Here is an 18,946-nt window from a genome sequence, read left to right as displayed (position 1 = left end):
TTGTTTCCTTAATTGCTTTTAGTATTCAAAATGATTTTTTGTTTCTTTCATAAAGGTAAATTGCCTTTCCTTTGCTCCTTTATTTACAGAATTCTGTAACATTTGAGCCAATGCTACAATAAATAAAAAGGATTTTAGATACAATTGTTTTATATAGTTGCATGCTATACCAATACCTTAAAAAATATTTAGACTGATCTTGAAAGAAATTTGAAGTACCTCTTGAAACATGAAAGTTTTCTTTTTGGTCACTGGTAGCAGCACTGCCCGCAACTGTGTTTGTGGATAGAGTGAGCGCTTATGCCAGTGTTGCCAACAGTAGGGTAATTACCCTATGCATAGGGTAATTCAGCCTCAAATCTGGGTCTGTAGGGTAACGGGGTAATGCCACGAAATCTAAGCAAAATGTAGGGTAATTTTAAGGTGTTTGTCTTGTATTTTATTTAATTTTATATTATTTAAATTTTGTGAGTGCAAAATATTTATAGCAAAAAACTATTTTTTTTTATTCCTATCTTTTTTTAAACTGGAGTCTCACAGCAATTGCTGCAACCAACGCTAGTGATGACAGTTATTATTGATATGGAATGGCGAAAGTTGCCTCTAATTTGATGAGATGGAAGCGAAAGACCTGAAAACGAAACCTAATAAAGATGTGCCTGTATTTAAGAATTCATTTGTTTAAGCCAAATTAACGTTTACTCTTCCCAATTCAAACGCTGAAACGGGAATTTTTTTTAAACTGATATAAAACAAACAAAAAGAAAATGGGACCAGAATTATTGAATGCCATTTTGGTGACTAAATCAGCAATGAAAGGTAATGGGGGAAATGGGGGAAAAGTGTAAAAATGAAAAGATGACTGGCCATATTGACCTACATCAAGTTTCAATGTACGGATTTAGAAGCGTAAATGATAAATAAAAAGTACCCAATGGACAACAAATTTACTAATATTTATATCTTAAGGCCAGGCGTAGGGTAATGACAGTGAAAGTAGGATCATTTCAGTGCCTAGGTAGGGTAAGGAGCTCTAAGATGGTTGGCAACACTGGTTCAACGCTTAGGAAGAGGAACCAGATCAGAGAAGCGATCGGCTGAACGTCCACCTATGTTGACGCGTTTGTTTACTTGAATTACCTCGTGCTTGCAGTGAAACATTTATTGCTACTGGAGGGTATTGTTGACGGAAGATTAACTCGTTTACAATTAATTTAAGGGTAGAATTACTCGAGGAAAGCGCCGCCTACGCCAGGTAGGCTGGAAGAGGAGGAGGAAACGCCGCACGCTGAAGTAGTTTCTCGAAACTACTGCCATTACTTCGAGTACTGTTGAATGTAATATATCTAAATGCATCAGGAGGCGACAATGAATGTTACTCAGAGCATTGAGCTGAGTAACTACAGGGACCAGCACTTCAAGGTGAGAGAATTATATGGTCATTTTAAAGGGCAAGTTCGTATGAGTCTCGTAGGCCTAGCCTGTAGACTAGCTTAGGCCCATTTCGAGGGAAATGCCTTTATTGATAATAGCCTTGGGTACAGCAACAACGAGGAACCCATTGAAGGTTTTATTTTATATTTTCTCTTTTATGTTATTTTGGTAGGCTAAATATTGGTGGATGTGGCAGGCTACCGATACACTTAGGCTAGACCTGCCTACCTACAGCCTAGGCCTACTAGGCTATAGGTAGGCAGCATTCTAACCCTGTCTAGAATACGTAGGCCTAAATCACAGGATAGCTAAGCAGTAGTAGGCCTACTCCATGCCTAAACATCTAGGCTTCTTGAGTACCACAGCCATTCCTGCCAGTGCTGTAGGGGGAAACACCGCAGTGGATCCATCGTCATCGTCTGGATCAGCCTTATTCGCTTGATATTTAATTGGTGAAACACGAATACCTAAAGTTACATCTTTAAGCATAACATTCAAAAGATTGAAGTTTCGTCAACATAATGTGATATAGGGTAAACAATCACGGACGATCCATCGTCATCACGCTGGCCGGGTCTTATTCACTCGACATTTAATCGGTGAAACAAGAATACAGTTACAACTTTAAGCATACCATTCAAAAGATTGAAGTTTCGTCAACATAATGTGATATATGAAAGCCCCATACGAACTAAATTAAGCATGTGGGCTCTGTAAAATAGGGTAAACAACCGCATGGACTGGCCCAACACACCGACGGTCACGGATGGCCACCCTCCGAAAAAGTACTTATAACGCGTCCTGACACCGAAGATGTTCATCAGTCGCGACTTCTTGTTGGTGAGAACGCTTAAATAACTTAGAAGATTGACGCCATCTCGATGTTTGCGGAGTCGCTTGTGTCAACAAACTTCCCATTTCCTGTGATAAATCTGCACACCACTTGTACCCATAGACGCTGGGGCACTTTCATCACAACAATCGGAACACGTTCCCTTGCCACGATGTTTTTAAGGAAACTACTGTTTTGGTAGAAGACGACGACGAAGCGTGCACTAGATAATTATTTAAATAAATAGTAAAATATCAATATTTTACATATTTATGATGATTCATTTGAAAATATTCATTATTGAAAAAGTAACTCGATCCTGACTCAAATTTAAGTAATTATTTTTTGGAATTAGAACGTTCTTTTAAGTCCTGTATTATGATGTCACGACATCTTGACTTTCGTACCTATTCACACCTATTGTAAATGAATTGCTATACTCAACTTTCTTGCAGAACAGCTTACCAGTTATTCATGCATTGTTATCAGCTATTCATGTAATTGTTATAATTGTAATGCGCATATATCTCTATTATTTACTTTTTGGATATATGAAGATGTTTTACTGCCGGATTACCGCCGTAGTGTGACACAATCGCTTTCGCTTTCTGGGCCTCTGTCTGTTTTCGCACCATAAGAAATTAATGGGGCCGAAATTGCAATGACCAGAAAGCCGTTAAAAGTGGAAAGTTAGCATTGAGGAGCATATGTTTTGATTGAGAAAAATACAAATGTATACAATAGCTAGCTTGTAAAAAATACTTGTTTACAAAAAACTTGATTGACAACTAAGCACCATACCTACTATGGGTTTCAGAGACAGTGCAAGCATGTTTTTTGGCAATATTTCTGTAACGAACACTTGTATCAGAACGAGATTTTTTGCTATAGTGTATTACACCCGTGCAGTAATTTATATGTATTGTGAATCAGTAATCGTAAAGAATAACGACACTTGTCCTTGTACCAAGAGACAAAAACTCCATTATCCAGAAATGGATACGAACACGCGTAAAAAGCTCCACCTACCCTCTCCCCCCACCGAAGAACGCCGTAGGTGCCATTCACAGCAAAACTGTTGATATTTGAGTCAGGAATCTATTTACTTTTTCAACAACAAATATTTTCAAATTAATAATCATGAATATGTAAAAAATTTATGCACTTCATGACCTTATACTGCCGTTTAACTATTTATTTAAAAAATTATTTAGTGCACTCTTCTTCTACCAAAAATCGTAGTTCCCTTGGATAAGCCATGGGTGGAAATCATTGTTTACAATTTTTGTGAAGAAAGTGCCCCAGCGTCTATGGGTACAGGTGGTGTGCAGATTTAGCACATGGAATGGGAAGTTTATTGACACTAGCGACTCCGCAAACTTGGAGATGGTGTCAATCTTCGAAATATTCATAGTTGTAAGTAAGAATTTTGAAAGCGCCATGGAGGTAGCGTGCACTGCGTGGAGCCAGACTTTTCATTAACCTCTGTTTAATCTTAAAATATGACCTTAATTTCTAACTTTGGAGAAAATACTTAGTTCAAAAGGAGAGTAGAGGTCTCGAGCTCCAGCTCTCACCACCAACAACTCGTGACTGATGCCTATCTCTGGTGTCGGACGTGTTAAAGTACTTTTTCGGTGGGTGGCTTCACACACGGTGGAAACTGGATCCGCTAGTCCAGTTGGTTGTTTCCCTTAAATATTACTTGAAATTCTTGTTCAGGAGGTAAAACTGTATAGAAAAACCGCAACTGCCATAGTCTAGGCCGCGGCGGAATAGTAATATAGATATACCGAATACAATTACATCGTTAAGCATACCATTCAAAAGATTGAAGTTTCGTCAACATAATGTGATATATGAAAGCGGCATACGAACTAAAATAGGCATATGAGGTCTTCGTAAAATATGTTTGCAAGGTAGTTTTTAAACCCAATATGGTGTCCATCGACTGAGGTGCCATTCGTAACCGGCAAGGATCCAACATCTTTCCCACCCTTCCCAGGACTCATTTGAACAATGTTAGAGTATGTATGTAACGATTATTGATCTTACTCAAGATTGCAGTTGTAATCACCACAGTAAAACAACATTTTGTTGCCTATATTAGTGAAAGTATGAAGCTTCTTATTCCCGGGTCATGGTTTGAACTGAACCTCCAAGTTTTAACATTTAATGCGGTGGTTTTATCCTTACTGCCATCACAACTGAAACTCCAAAGTGCTTATTTAATTGTAATTATACACATTTTGGTCTTATTCACTCCTAATTGCACTTGAACCACGTTGCTGTTCCTGGTTCCTAAGCGCTCACTCCACAAACACAGTTCCGGTCAGCACATAAGTTACACGGTTTATGAGGTGCAAAGCTTTTATTCCCTTAATTTTTGTTTATTTAATTATGACACTTACCTGGCAGGTATATATATAGCTATATTCTCTGTTCCACCTGGCAGAAATTTTCAAAACTCGCGGCAATCGCTAGTAACCTATTAGTAGTTCAGGCAACCACCACCCCGTTACCGTGGCGCTAGCGCTAGGAACCGTTTCCCAATTGGGCCAGATTTTCTCTGCCAGCCGAACCCGGTCAACATTGTTGGTGGTTCCCTGCTAGAATTTTCATTCTCGTTGCTGACTGATCTTGGATTGTTCCGATACGTAATACAAACCATCGTCCTTTAACAATAGGAAGTAGCTAGCGGCAGCTGGAACGGTCGTAAGCTTCGAACAAGGGGAGAACGGTAGTTAACTGCTTGTCCACAGTCGCGCGCCGCGCGACTGGGAGGTAAACAAATCACTTTTGCTTTCGGCCGCGGGTGTGAAGGACGTGTTCGTCATCGCTCTCTGCCCGCTTCATCGTCGTATGCTTTGTTTATATTGTGTTTTCTACTAATGGTTTGTTTGACTTGAAAATGAAACTGTAAGTACACTGTTTTCATTTTCATTACTTAATTATGAACCAACATGGAGTTATCGCCGTAGATGCGGCGATTTCCTCTCTTTTCATGAATTGAACCCTTGAATTATGCCTCGGTGCCGATGGGCGGGCGCGCTCGCACCGAGTCATGTATTGTGGGCGAAAGTGTGTAATTGAAAAATGTAAGTACTCTTTTCATTATATGTTTGCCCTGTCGTTCGTTACCGAGAGTGTGTTTGCGCTCGGCACGAGCCTTTTAATTTTGTATAATAGAATGCAATGAAAGTGGATTTGCAATTGCAATATTCTTTTCATTTTCATTTATTTATTTGCATGAAATTTAATTTGGATCAATTTTCGTTCTTACCCGGGCCTGGAATTGATCCTTACGATTTTTTTATCCGTGAAAAATGAAATCGCAAGTGCAGTATTCTGTTTCATTTTCATATATATTTATGATAGCATCATATTATTGGATCAAGTTTCCGTTCTTACCCGGGAATTGATCTTTTCCCCTTTAAGTTCTATGAAGTGAATCGCAAGGGCAGTATTCTGTTTCATTTTCATATTACTTTTCACTGCTGTGCGGGGTAGGGGAAGCGAAAGGTCTGCCAGGAAGTCATCGGAAAGCTCTCCCGCGACTCCCTTGGTATCCGATTCTTCGTCTTCCTTCCTGCCCCCCGCTCAGCTTTTTCGTTGTATTTTGTATTTGGGGTCTTCCTTGCGTTCGGGGTGGGCATGTCTTCCCCCCGTGCGTGAGGAACCCCTCTTACTAATCATCTATGTTACGCAGGTGCTACATCCGTGGGAGACGACCTTGGACAGGTATGGACCACCACGGAGGCAGGGCGTGCCTAGCATCCACGGGCTGCTGCAGCGTCTAGCGAGGTCTGGGGCGGTCTCACTACTACCACGGCCGCTTATGCTGCTCCCCCCTCCTGGTCTACACTCCCCATGCTGTGTCGATGACGCCGTCTGCCGCTACTAGGGCCGCAGCCGTACCGAGGTGGGTTGCCGCCGCCGCCTGTTTTCTTCGTGTTGCCTGCCCCAGACTTCCGCTGTTCCAGCAGCTCGCCCCGGGACCGGGCGCCAGGACCCAGGTTCCGCTGGCTGCCGATGATTCTACGAGGCGATCGCTGGGCCTGCCGTACCTGCCGCTGATGTGATTCCCGCTGTTGCTTGGCTGTCCCTTCTGGGTCTACCGCTGCGCTGTTCCTGCCGCTCCTGAGCTGGTTGCTGTTCCTGTCGCTCCTGGTTCCTGTGCCTGTCCATGCTGTCCTGCCCACGGTGTGTCTTCCCATCCCAGGTCCTTCCGGACAGGTGCAGTCGGGCCGTGTTGCTTCGGCAATAGCCCCGGCTCCGGCCTGGATGGAGGACCTGACGACTGTCCTGCGTGAGCTGACGAGGAAGAGGAGAAGAGAAGCTGTCATCTTCGTCTTCATCGTCTGCTGCTGCCCTCTTCCCCTTCAACTTCTAAGGCCCATAAGCCGAAGAAGAAGAAGGCTGCTCTTCCCCCCTAAGAAGTCTCCCTTCGGGAACTCTAAGGGCCCGTCCCACCTCGGTGGGACGGGGGGTCCTTCTGCTGGTCCTCCTGCTCCTTCGGGAGCGGGGGCCCGTCTCCCCTTCCGCAAGGAAGAGATAGACGGGACCAGAGGAGTATCGGTTAGCTCTGGTACTTCCTCGCCTGGTGCTAGCGGCGATGCCGCTACGCCAGGTTCCGGCTCGGTCCTCTCGTTCGCGAGAGATCCCGAGTGTACGTTCTCCCTCGGGAGACCGTGCAGCCAAGTTTCGGCGCCAAGACGCGGCACGGAGCAGAAGGCTGGTGAGAGACGCTCAGGTGACTCTTGCCAGGCCAGCGGCCGCTCTTCGGCAGCGACCAGCTGGTAACCCGGGTTTTCCCCCCTAAGAAGGCTCCTTCGGGACCTTCTAAGGGCCCGTCTCGCTCCGGCGATTCGGGGAGCTCTTCTGCTGGTCCTCCTGCTCCCTCGGCAACAGGGCCCGTCTTTTCTTCTACCAAGGAGAAGAAGACGGGGACCAGAGGAGTACCAGCTTCGGCTGGCACTTCCTCTCGCCTGGTTCTAGCGGTTCGGCCGCTAAACCAGGATCCGCCTCGGCTTCTCGTTAGCAAGAAGTACCGAGTGGACGGGTCTCCCGCGGGAGACCGTCCAGCCAAAGTCTTGACGCCCGAGCTCGCTCGCCGTCAGACCGAAGCGCGGAGCAGAAGACTGGCGAGAGTCGTGCAGACGACGCTCGTCAGGCCAGTGGACGCTCTCGCAGCGACCAGCTGGCTGCTCGGGTTGAGTGACGGTCGCTGACCAGCCACGAGTTGAGGCGAGGAAGGGGTCCCCGCCCCCGCGGGTACCAGCGGCTCGACGCGCCGAGAGGACGCTCGCCGGTCTCACCGCGACAGCGAACCTAGCAGGTCACCTGACGCCGCTCTCATCGGGACCGGGCGAAGATGGTAACCAGCAACAGCTCGCCTGACGCTAGAGATCAGCGTCGACGTTCTCAGCCGAGCCTCTCGTCCCCAGGCGAGCGGCAAGGCTAGGCCTGCTGCTCGATCGCCACCGCGGGTTGACGATCAGCAGCAGCCTCCAAGCACGCTGGTCCTGCCAGCGAGCTAGGGGGGGGCGTCAGGTCTGCCTCTCCTGTACCTTCAACCTCCTCGGGCTACACCGGGAGGAGCGAGGTACCTATGAGTGATCGCGAGAGGTGCGCCGCTCGCGATCCCGCTATGACGCCGTTATGGACCAGGCACGGTTCTAGGACCGACCAGGACATACGTGCAAGTGCTGGAGGCGATCGTCAGGGGTCTGCCGCTTTTCCTCCTTCGGAAGGAGGAGTATCTCGGGATCTGTTCTTGTTGGAAGGACTGGACGGTCCTACTCCCGCAAAGACGCGGTTACTCCCGAGATACAGAGGAGATTACAGAAGTCATTAAGCTGATTCGTCAGCATAATGACCTTGCGGAAGGATTGCCGCTCCCACCCGCAGCAGAGCCCACGTCTCTGCTCGAGTCGTTTTGGGGCCCGAGAGGGAACCCAAACCGACGGTGGGGTCTGCCGCGATCGGAGCTTGCCGATTCTGTCTCGAACCAGTCTCTCTCGTCTCCGGACAAGAAGGCTCGCTCAGTTCTGGCCGGTCGATCAAGCTACTTCCACCTCCTCTACTGCGACAGCGGCGTTTCTACGTGTCTTCGGACACCGTATTTAAATACTCCTTCGGTCCTCCTGAGAGGTTTCGACCTCGACGAGGACTGGAATGAGTCGGAGGACGGTATCGGCTCTCCCCCGTCAGGTGTCGATCAGCCCCACCCAGACGACGTTCACAGTGGCGGCAGACCCTTACCTACAGTGAGAGTTCGTAACCCTCCGCGGGGGAAAACGTTTTCTCCTGACGATACGTTTTCCCAGACTCTGAGAGACCATCGCCGCAAGGCGATGGCTGCTCCTATTCTTCTCCAACTGCTAGTTCCACTGGGAAGGCGAGCCGAGTATCCAATTCCTCCCCCCCCATTCCCTCTCTCCTTACGGCTACGAGGGAAAGGGGAGGGATCCTACAGAGATTTCTCTGTAGGATCCCACGTTCGGGACTGCGCTACCGGGGGGACCTTCGGGTCCTACCTGACGTAAGCCCCGTCGTTGAGGAGGGATCCTGCCCCATTCTCGATTTCTAACGGGAATCGAGAGGACCACCACAGCCGATATCGTTTGACGAATTCGGTGGGGGTTTCGCAGACTGCTTAGAATTCTAAGGAATTTCTAGCGCATTCAGAGTGTTCGAGTTTTTTTTACGATCTCCAAACACTTAGGCGAGACCACGGTCTAAAGTGAGCGAGACGATAAATCCCCGATGTTACATGATAATCGGGAACCTCGCCTATGCTCGAACCTTCCTGGAATTTCTAGCATTGGGAAGAAACTGCCTGATGAAAGAAACTATCTTACAGTAGGCGACCAACCTGGAATAGAGAAGATCGGACGGGAATATCCAGTTTGGCTTGAACTATCGTCTTAGTATTCTGTTCACCATTGAAGCTTTCCTTCGAGGAAGACTTCTCCTTCACTCTTTGATAGAGATCGAAGGTGGTCGATCTCCAATCCTTATTTTGTTTTCTTGAAGGAAAGAATTTAGGATGGAGATCGTTGTTCAGAATCCTACAAATATACTACGTATATTAACCTCGCGACATGATTCTACTAAGCAGTTGAATTGTCCGAGGGGTAGGCGCATATCCCTAGTTTATCTAACGGATTGCGACTTAGAAGAGAAGTATTCTAATTGAACTGCAACTCGGGGTTGCCTGCAACCTCCCAGGAGTTTTCAGTTTCAATTTTATATACTTATGGTTTTGTCACGACAACACCATTTCAACTTTTATATTTACCGAAATTCGTTTCGCCTAAATATAATTGCTCGAGCATATCTTTTATGCTCGGTTAGTTCTAGCCGAACGCATTCCTTCATGGAATAATGGATTACATGGCAACTCAGGATGACGAGTCGGCGAGAGCTCAGGCTCAACTACTGCGTATTGAACTGCCTGACAGCAGCTCAGTATCAGCTGGGCCTCCGAGATGCACGGTCAGTTATGTCTCTCTCTCCCCTGGTTTGATTGACTACCGAACCGTATCTCTGCCCAACAATCATGGACTTAGGTCTCTGATTAATGGGGATTCTCGCAATAATGAAGGACCATTTACTGCTGTGACGCTAGAGTCCATCGCCTTCGACATGGCGAGAATTTTCAATAGAGATATCTCTTGGACTCTTTCATCTTTCTGTTTACCGCACGGTAACAGAAGTCTGTACAAGTCTCCCGCTGCATCGCACTGCGATAATGCGAATGATTTGCAGACATCTGAGTTTGTCTTCAAAATATCTCGTATTCGTAGGTGTACAATTGTTCATTGTTCAACCCGAATTACGAGATCTGTCAGAAGACATCGCCTACTCTCCGACCTGACAGCTCTACTTCCAAATGTTCAGCCCATGAGAAGCAGTTCTTCAGGCGGTTTCCCCTTGTGTTTTCATTACTGAAGAACGCCCCGCTTTCATTGCAACTACGACTTCTCACCGGACAGCAATGGAAATAGCGGTTAGCGTTTTCAGTCATTTGTAAGCACAGGTTATGAATCTTGAGAATCCTTCTCTCGATTCGTCTGTGAAGACGTAGGTTGCATTCATATCTACCTTCGTCTTCAACGGTACTATGTTGTTGTTTCTCCTTAGCTGAGATTCAACAACCATGAGATGTTTTGCCTTCAGGGACCTCGGTCTCTAGAAGGCAATTGACTTTGCCGCCTGTTGGGCACATGCCTTAAGAGAATCATCACCTCGCTGTCCGGCATTGGGGTGACAAACAAATACATTATTTATTTGTTTGGTCTCTCGGCATAACCCTTTTAAGGCGAAGTCACGTGTTACTTACTCGGAGCTGCTTTGACAACTTGCCTCCTACCGAACGCAGTCAGTCGGCAGCTGTCAGAGCGCCCGAGTCAGTTACGAACTACGCTGTTGACTTAGTTCGGTTGTTTACACAGCAATCATTACTTTCGTTTTAATAGCTTGTCACAGTACCCATAACCATTGACACCCACCATGGAGTGTCGGTGTTCCTATCCACTACCGAGAACTTCGCTGCATGGGTGGGATAGGAGATGCGAGAGGACTTCGTGGCAAACGGACAGACCAGTATGGGTACTGGACATCACCGAAGTAGGAGGAGAAGAGGAATAGGTCATGCGACTATTTCCTTCTTTTCCTCTGAGGAACTGCATGACTTCTCCTGCGAAGTCAAGCATCCAGGGGAGGGGTGGGGATCCGTGACGCTCGATTTCGTACGCGAACTTCGTAGCGAAGACTCAGAACCCTTCGGTCCCTGACGATTGGTTCGAGTCGTTCACAATCCCCTCCCTAATGGACTTCACCGCCTTCGATGCGAAGGAGATGCTGCCTTGTCCGCAAGAACTTCTCCGTGGCGCAGGTACTGAAGGCAGGGGTCTGGTCCAACCAGACCACATGCCCTTCCTTCTACCTTCGGGATATTGCCCACAGGTCCTTGGATCTTTTTCCTTGGGACCCTTGGTGGCTGCTCAACACGTTGTGTAGCGAACCCAGACCCTCGCAGGCTGAACAGCATCGGAGTCCTGGTGACCGTAAGAATGGATGAGTTGAATGAGAGTGTGACTGGCTCCTCTTCCCATCTTTTTCTTCCCCTCTACCTGTGGTTAGAGGGACACGGTCGTCACCCTGCTGGATTAGGACAAGATGCAGGTGAGCTACTCAACAGAGCCCCATCCTATCCCTTTCACTAGGGATAGGAGCGTATATCCACCACTTCCTCCAACAAGGGGGAGGAAGTGGATGCCAGCTTGAGACAACCCATACTTTATGTTGCCTCTTGCAAACAGGAACAAGTTCTTGCTTGCTGGTACAAAGAGATACGCTTGCCTCTCTCTTAGTACTCGGCCCAGAGGTCTGACCATTGATCCTGCGGTGCACACCCCGATCAATCGGACAGAGGCTGGATCCCTCCCTCGCTCTTACGACCAGGGAGGCCATTCCAGGGATGGACGAACACCAGTCCTGTTTCATCAAAAGACTCAGATTCCTCCCACCAAGAAGTGAGTCTTCCTATTGTTAAAGGACCGATGGTTTGTATTACGTATCGGAACAAATGACAATTTGTCGAAATTGCATTTTCATACAATCACTACCTGTCAGATATATACATAGCTTAAGACTCCGTCGTCCCCGACAGAAATTCAAATTTCGCGCCACTCGCTACAGGTAGGTCAGGTGATCTACCGGCCTGGGCCCTGGGTGGGCAGGACTAGGAACCATCCCCGTTTTCTATCATATTTTTCTCTGTCGCCGGTGGTATCAACATTGTTGTTATTACCTCCTGACTTGGATTCATTTTTCAACACTTTGATCAGCGTTTTTTCGACTTTTTGGTGACGTATTTGGATCGTGTTTTGGCATTCGCTACTGTGGACTGTTTTTTTGGAATAACTCTTTTGGATTTTTCTCAGTATGTCTGATTCTAATGTGAGTGTGAGAATGGTGTGAATGTAGGCTGCAGGGTGAGGATACCGAAAGCTTCGGTTTGATCCTCACACTGTATGCCGTAAATGTAGGGGGGTGCAGTGTTTCTGCTATTAACACTCGTAAGGAATGCGAGAGTTTGAATGCAGAAGAATGGAAGACTTTGACTTCTTATTTGAAGAGTTAGAGAGGGATAGAGTTAGAAGGCTGAAAGGTGTGAATTCAAGGCCTATTGAGCCTTTCAATAATATTTCTAACCCTACTACTGTAGATTCTCCCTATAAATCTCATTCTCAGAGTGTCTTTTCGGATTCGGCATCGGAAATAGCCAATCTGAAAGCGACGATTCGAGACATGAAGTCCAAGATGGCGGACTCGAAAGGTAAGGCTAGTGATAGTGAAATTTTAGTGACATTACCCGAAAATGCCTATTCCTATTATCTTTAGCTACGGCAAAGAGAATTAGGGAATTGCATGCTCTGCAGGATGATGTAGCATTCAAGGGAGACTCAGCGATTTGCTCGTTTCAGACCCTGTTTTAGCGGAAAACGAGAATCCTACGAATCCCTGGCCTAAGTCATTCGAAGTCAAGGCATGTCAAGTCTCGTAGGCAGAGAAACAGAGAGGTCTCTCTGCCCTGTTAGAGCTCTGAAGTTCTACCTTCAGAGAAAGCATCGAATGGGAGGCTCTAGACAAGGTCTTTGGTGCGCGGTAAAAGACCCCACAAGACTGATGTCCAAGAATGCACGGCATTCGTTGTAAGAAACGTCATTACAGACACTCATAGGCCTGTCCTGACGAACAGTTACAACTGTTGAGAAGTGAGCCCTATCAGTGTTGTGGAGGGGCGTTTGATCGTCCCTGCGGCGCTCCCAGGCCTAGACCTCTTCCAAGCTCACATGCCCAGAGGAGAAGGAAAGTCGAAAGCCTTAAGGAGGTCGGAGGGAATCCCCCCAAACGGTCAGACGTCCCTTCAGCTAGCTTTGCTTCATGGCGCCAGCTCAAAGGGCGCTATAGAAAAAGCGTCCTTCGCGTGTTTTGTCTCCTCGTCCTCTCCCTCCCTCTACCTAAACCGAGGGTGGAAGGTAGTCGAACTTACGAGAAACCAGCTGCAGTCGTTCATATGAAGCAAGACATTATGATTCTAGCCCGGATCGCTTCTCGGTAATGTACGCCCCTGGCCCCGTCGGCTATTAAGAAGGCGAAGGTGGCGTCAACGTCACCTGACGCTTACGAGGAAGTACCCCATCATGCTTCTTCCCCGAGTGATGACGAAAGGCGTCAGGCACTAGACGTAGGAGAAGCGTCAAGGAAGATCATTATGGCGGTGCAGGAACAACTGTCATCTCTTGTGGGAGTTTTAGCGCCCCGTCGGAAGGACGTGACGCTTCCTATTAAAAGTCTCGTCCCTCGCACCCTGCTCGAGTCGTCTTGTAGAAGTGAAGCGTCAAATCAAGAGGAGCTTAGACGTGACGCTCCGTCCAAGATTGTGACGCCGAGTAGGAAGCCCTTAGAAAGCGAAGCGTCTTCCAAACGCGAAGCGTCATCTAAACGTCAACAAGAGACGTCATACATGACGCTCGGAGAGCGGAAAGCGTCATACATGACGTCTTCTAAAGCGCGAGAGAAGCCGCAGGTTGTGACGCCTTCCAAGTCGTTCAGAACGGGAAAAAGGAAAGACTTTCATTCCCTTAGCCCCTCTCCGATCAGGAGTTTGTCTCCCCCAGAAGAGGAAAGTTCTGAAAGGAGAACAGAACTCCAGGATTCATCACGAGTTCGAACGAAACTCGGATGATGACGATCTTGGAAGAGAGGGCTTGTCCAACTATAAGGTGTTGACTACCCTGCTTCTGGAGGAATACGGAGACGAGTTGACTCCGGCTTGCTCCTCTTCTCCTCGCGCTCGCTCTTTTCGAGTGCGAAGGTGAAGAAGACTTCGTCTTTTCTGAAGATGAAGCCCACCATCTCGATGAAGCGGGTCTTTATTACACGCCTTAGACGCCTGGATGAAGTCGAAGAAAGACTTAACCAGGACAGTATTTTGCATGCCTCCAGCAAGGTTAGCTGGGAAAAGAGGCATATGGTACAAGACGGGGGAGGATATGGGTATCGCTCTCCCTTCTACTACAGAGGCAGACTTTTCGACGTTAGTTGACGCTTCAAGGCGTCCTAGTCTTAATTCTGCCCGCATTACTTGGAGTATTTCGGAACTAGATCATCTCTCAAGGGACTTTTCCATGTATTGGAAGTCTTCAACTTCTTGGATTGGTCCCTTGGGTGATGTCCAAGAAAGCTCACGATTCGGCAGGGAATCGAACCTGAAGCCCTGTTATGCATTTTTGTCGTGCATCGACCAAAGCAGTACAAGATGGATCTTTGGAAGTCTCTGCATTATTTGGAGCAGTCTTTAGAAGAAAAGGACAGTGAGGGCGCCTTCTTAACAAAGGCAGTCTCGCATGCGCAGAGGGCAGCTCATCTATATGCACCTCTTTCGAACTATTTGTTCCCTTCTAAGTTAGTGAAGGACGTGGCTCACTCTTTAACTGAGAAGGCGACGCAGGATCTTCTGACGCAGTCAGCTAGGAAGAAGAAACCTGCTTTAGTATCGGAACAAGAAAGGACCTAGCACTTCTACGCAGCCCTTTCGAGGTGTCCGATCTCCAGACCTCCCGCAAGAAGGAAGGCTCCAGAGAAGAGAGGTAGGTCCGCCTTTCGTCCCTTTAAAAAAAAAAAAAAAAAACAAAAAAAAAAAAAAAAAAAAGGGAAAATGAAACATTTCTCCTCCAAGCACCAGTAGGTGCCAGGCTCCTGCGACACTCCCAAGCCTAGACCTCTTCCAAGCTCACGAACACAGAGGAGAAGGAAAGTCGAAAGCCTTAAGGAGGTTGTGGGGAATCCCCAACAGTCAGACGTTCCTTAAGCTAGCTCTGCTTCGTTGCAGGCGGCTCAAGGGCACTATAGAAAGCGTCCTTCGCGAGTGTTTCTCGTCCTCTCCCTCTCCCTCACCTAAACGAGGGTGGAGGGAATCGAACTTGTCGAAACCGCTGAAGCGCCATATGACGCCTGACAGGGATTCTAGTCCGGAGAGTTTCTCAGATGACTCTCCGTCTTCTAGCAAGAAAGCGAAGGGGGCGTCAGCGTCACCTGAAGTGTACGCGGAAGTACCCTTTCCTTTTTTTTCCCCACCGAGTGATGACGAAAGACGTCATGCACTGGACGTGGGAGAAGCGTCAAGAGAATCATTATAGCAGTTCAAGAGCAACTGTCATCTCGAACGCAACGTCGGAAGGACGTGTCGCTTACCAATTAAGAAGTCTCGTCCTCTCTTACCTGTTCAACGACAAGCGTCATACAGACGGGAACGGCTAAACGTCTTACAGAAGCGTCTAGTGCGAGAGAGAGAACAGGTGCTTACGAGAGTTTTCGTAACGCCAGAGAGAAGTAAGACGTCTTTTAGAAGCGAAGCGTCATTGGAAACGGAGCATAGACATGACGCTCCGTCCAATATTATGACGCCAAGGAGGACGCCTTTGGAGAGCTGAGCATCTTCCAAGCGCGAAGCGTCATCGAGACGTCAGCAAAAGACGTCATCCATGACGCTTGGCAAACGGGAAGCGTCATGTAAGCATGAAGAGTCTTCTAAAATTCTAGAGTAAGCCGAAGCTTATGACGCCTTCCAAGAATATTAGACGGGAAAGAGGAAGGATTATCATTCCCTTAGCCCCTCTCCTGTTAGGAGTTTGTTTCCGCAAGAAGAAGAATGTTCGGAAAGGAGAGCGGAGACGCTTTTAGATCCCGAGTTTAGAGGAAAACTCGGATAACGAATATAGTGGAAGAGAAGGTTTGTCTAACTAGAAGGGATTGACTAACCTTCTTCTTGAGGAGTACGGGGACGAGTTGACGCCCAACACCACCCCTCTTGCCTACATTCGGAAACAGGGAGGGACGCACTCCTCGTTCCTTTACGAGCTCACGAGAGACCTATTACTTTGGGGACGTATCACAGTAACATCTCCCTGATGACAAGGTTCTTACAGGGAGAAAAAGATGTGAGGGCGGACAGGCTCAGCAGGAGGAACCAGGTCCTTCATACAGAATGGACTTTACACGAGGTGAAGGTGTGTCTCGATCTCTGGTCTCTGTGGGGTAACTCCTCAGGTGGAGTTCTTCGCAACATTGATTTCAAAAAAGGCTCACAGTGTTTTGCTCGGTCGTGGAAGATCCCAGAGCATTTATGGTAGATGCCTTCCTGCTAATTGGTCTCGAGACGTTTATGCTTCTCCCCCATTCAAAATCCGGGGTTAGTAATGAAAAGTTTTGTGGCGTCAAAGAGACGAGGATGACGTTAATAGCCACCTTTTGGCCGGCCCAGGAATGGTTCAAGGAGGTGGTAGAGTGAAGCGTAGACTTTCCAAGATCCCTACCCGCCCGGAAGGACGGATCTTCTCATACAACCATCAAACCTCTCCGCTCTCGCTCTGACTGCCTTTCGACTATCGAAAGACTTGTCAGAGCGAGAGGCTTTTCTCGCGAAGTAGCAAGCGCGATCGCGAGAGAACGCAGAACCTCCACTACGAAAGTATACCAGTCGAAGTGAAGGTATTTAGAAGGAGGTGTAGATCCACAGAAGTTGTCCTCCTCCACTACCTCTATAGCGGAAATTGCGGATTTCCGGCTATTCCTGAGAGGAAAATCTCATCTAGCCGTATCCACAATAGAGGGATATAGAAGTATGCTCTCGGCGGTATTCAGGAACAGAGGATTAGATCGGACAGATAATGAAGATCTCCACGATCTCATAAGGTCTTTTGAGACTTCAAAGTATAAGGAACCAGTACCTCCGAACTGGAACCTAGACGTAGTTCTAAAGTATCTGTCATCGGAAAGATTCGAACCTCCTCATCGGGCATCGTTTAGAGAATAGAAGCTCATGAAGTTAGAGCTATAGCGACGTCTCTCTTGTTTCATAAGAATATGTCGTTTAAAACTAATAGATACGACATTTTGGAGATGCAACTCAGTATTTGCATCTCATTACTTGAAAGACGTGCGTGTGACATATGAGAAGTCTCTAGGTCCTTTCGTATCAGCGGATACGATTTCTGGGTACGGGAGCAGACACCAATCCTTAAATGTTTATACTTTTCTTCTTTTTGGATATGGTCGAGTCTCTTCTAACAATAGAGGACTTAGGCTAGCACGGGCGGCCGTCTATGTTGTTCAGTAAAATTCTTGTCATATCCAATTAGTTGAGTATAATTTTTGAAAATTATGTATGTGTGCGTAGTGATTTTGAGTTACGATTGTTGTGACGAGTTCGGGGATAACTCTTAACAATCTGTAGTTCTAACGTATGGTTAGGATCAGGTGGTCGGGATTGGTTGTGTGCTCCTTCATAAGGTGTATTGTCATATAAGTGGATCAGCACCCATTGACAAAGTCCTTTTAGGCTCTGCCGAGTAAGTGGGTAAGACCCCATCGGCAGACCCACAAGAAACTCTTGGCCATAGATCATATATCTCGCTAAAGTTTCTTTGAGGGTGATGCAGACTACTGGGCAAACACCCACGAAGTCTACCACCTATCAGGTAGGAACCAAAGTTTTATTTATACCTACAACATATGTTGTTTACCTGTCTATTCCATATAGAAGCTGTCTCTTACCCTCCACCGAAGGGTGCCAATCAGCTATGTATATATCTGACAGGTAAGTTGATTGTATGAAAATGATATTGTTATGTTACAATAAAGTTTCATACATACTTACCTGGCAGATATATACAATTAAAGGCCCACCCAGCCTCCCCGCAGGAGACAGGTGGAAGAGAGAAAATATGATAGAAAACGGGGATGGTTCCTAGTCCTGCCACCCAGGGCAGGCCGGTAGATCACCTGACCTACCTGTAGCGATGCGCGCAAATTTGAATTTCTGTCGGGGACGACGGAGTCTTAGCTATGTATATATCTGCCAGGTAAGTATGTATGAAACTTTATTGTAACATAACAATATCATTTTTCCTAACTATACAAACCTGAGGTCCTTTACATATAGTCCCTCCTCATGCCACCCCTCACTCTGCGTATTTTGCATGGGCCAAAAGCAAAAGTGATTTGTTTACCTCCCAGTCGCTCGCGCGCACAAGCAGTTAACTACCGTTCTCCCCTTGTTCGAAGCTTACGACCGTTCCAGCTGCGCTAGCTACTTCCTATTGTTAAAGGACCTCAGGTTTGTATAGTTAGGAAAAATGCAATTTTCGACAAATTGTCATTTTTGGTATTGTATTCGGAAACGTTAGCTTGGCATTTCGCATTGGATTGTTCTTTAAGATGTCTGACTCTGGAAGTATGTTTAGAGTGTGTGTAAAAGAGGGGTGTAAGGTAAGATTGCCGAAGGCTTCGGTCGACCCTCATACCGTTTGTAAGAAGTGTAGGGAGAATGTGTGTACTTGGGATATAGATGCATTGAATGTGAGAATTTATCAGAGAAGGAATGGAAGGTCTTTATGAAATATGTTGAGAGACTTGATGAAAGATCGTGTAAGGAGATCTGTTTCTCGTAGTGAGAAGTCAAATTCTTCGAGTAAAAGGAGTGATTGTATTTCCTCTCCAGCTCCTTCTAATGTAGAATTGGTAGTTCCTTCTCCCCAGGTATCTCCTGCGCCCGCTGCTGTATCGGAGGAGACGAACGATACAAATATTGTGAAAGTGTTCGCT

The 18,946-nt window shown here is 46.9% G+C and overlaps 1 protein-coding gene across 2 annotated transcripts in view; it reads left to right on the top strand.

Annotated features, from left to right (window-relative positions):
* Positions 1-1,066: 1,066 nt before the first annotated feature.
* Positions 1,067-18,946, top strand: part of LOC135226611 (nuclear cap-binding protein subunit 2B-like) — a 198,269-nt gene continuing 180,389 nt past the window's right edge. The window contains exon 1 of one of the 2 annotated variants that reach the window (XM_064266319.1): positions 1,067-1,422. In XM_064266319.1, coding sequence (XP_064122389.1) covers positions 1,351-1,422 — 72 coding nt within the window. In that variant the 5' untranslated portion in view covers positions 1,067-1,350. The remainder of the gene's footprint in view (positions 1,423-18,946) is intronic. The other variant, XM_064266318.1, reaches the window with a different exon arrangement.

Source organism: Macrobrachium nipponense, chromosome 14 (assembly GCF_015104395.2).
Source record: "Macrobrachium nipponense isolate FS-2020 chromosome 14, ASM1510439v2, whole genome shotgun sequence".
Lineage (NCBI taxonomy): Eukaryota > Metazoa > Arthropoda > Malacostraca > Decapoda > Palaemonidae > Macrobrachium > Macrobrachium nipponense.
This window is presented reverse-complemented; position numbering and strand designations above follow the sequence as displayed.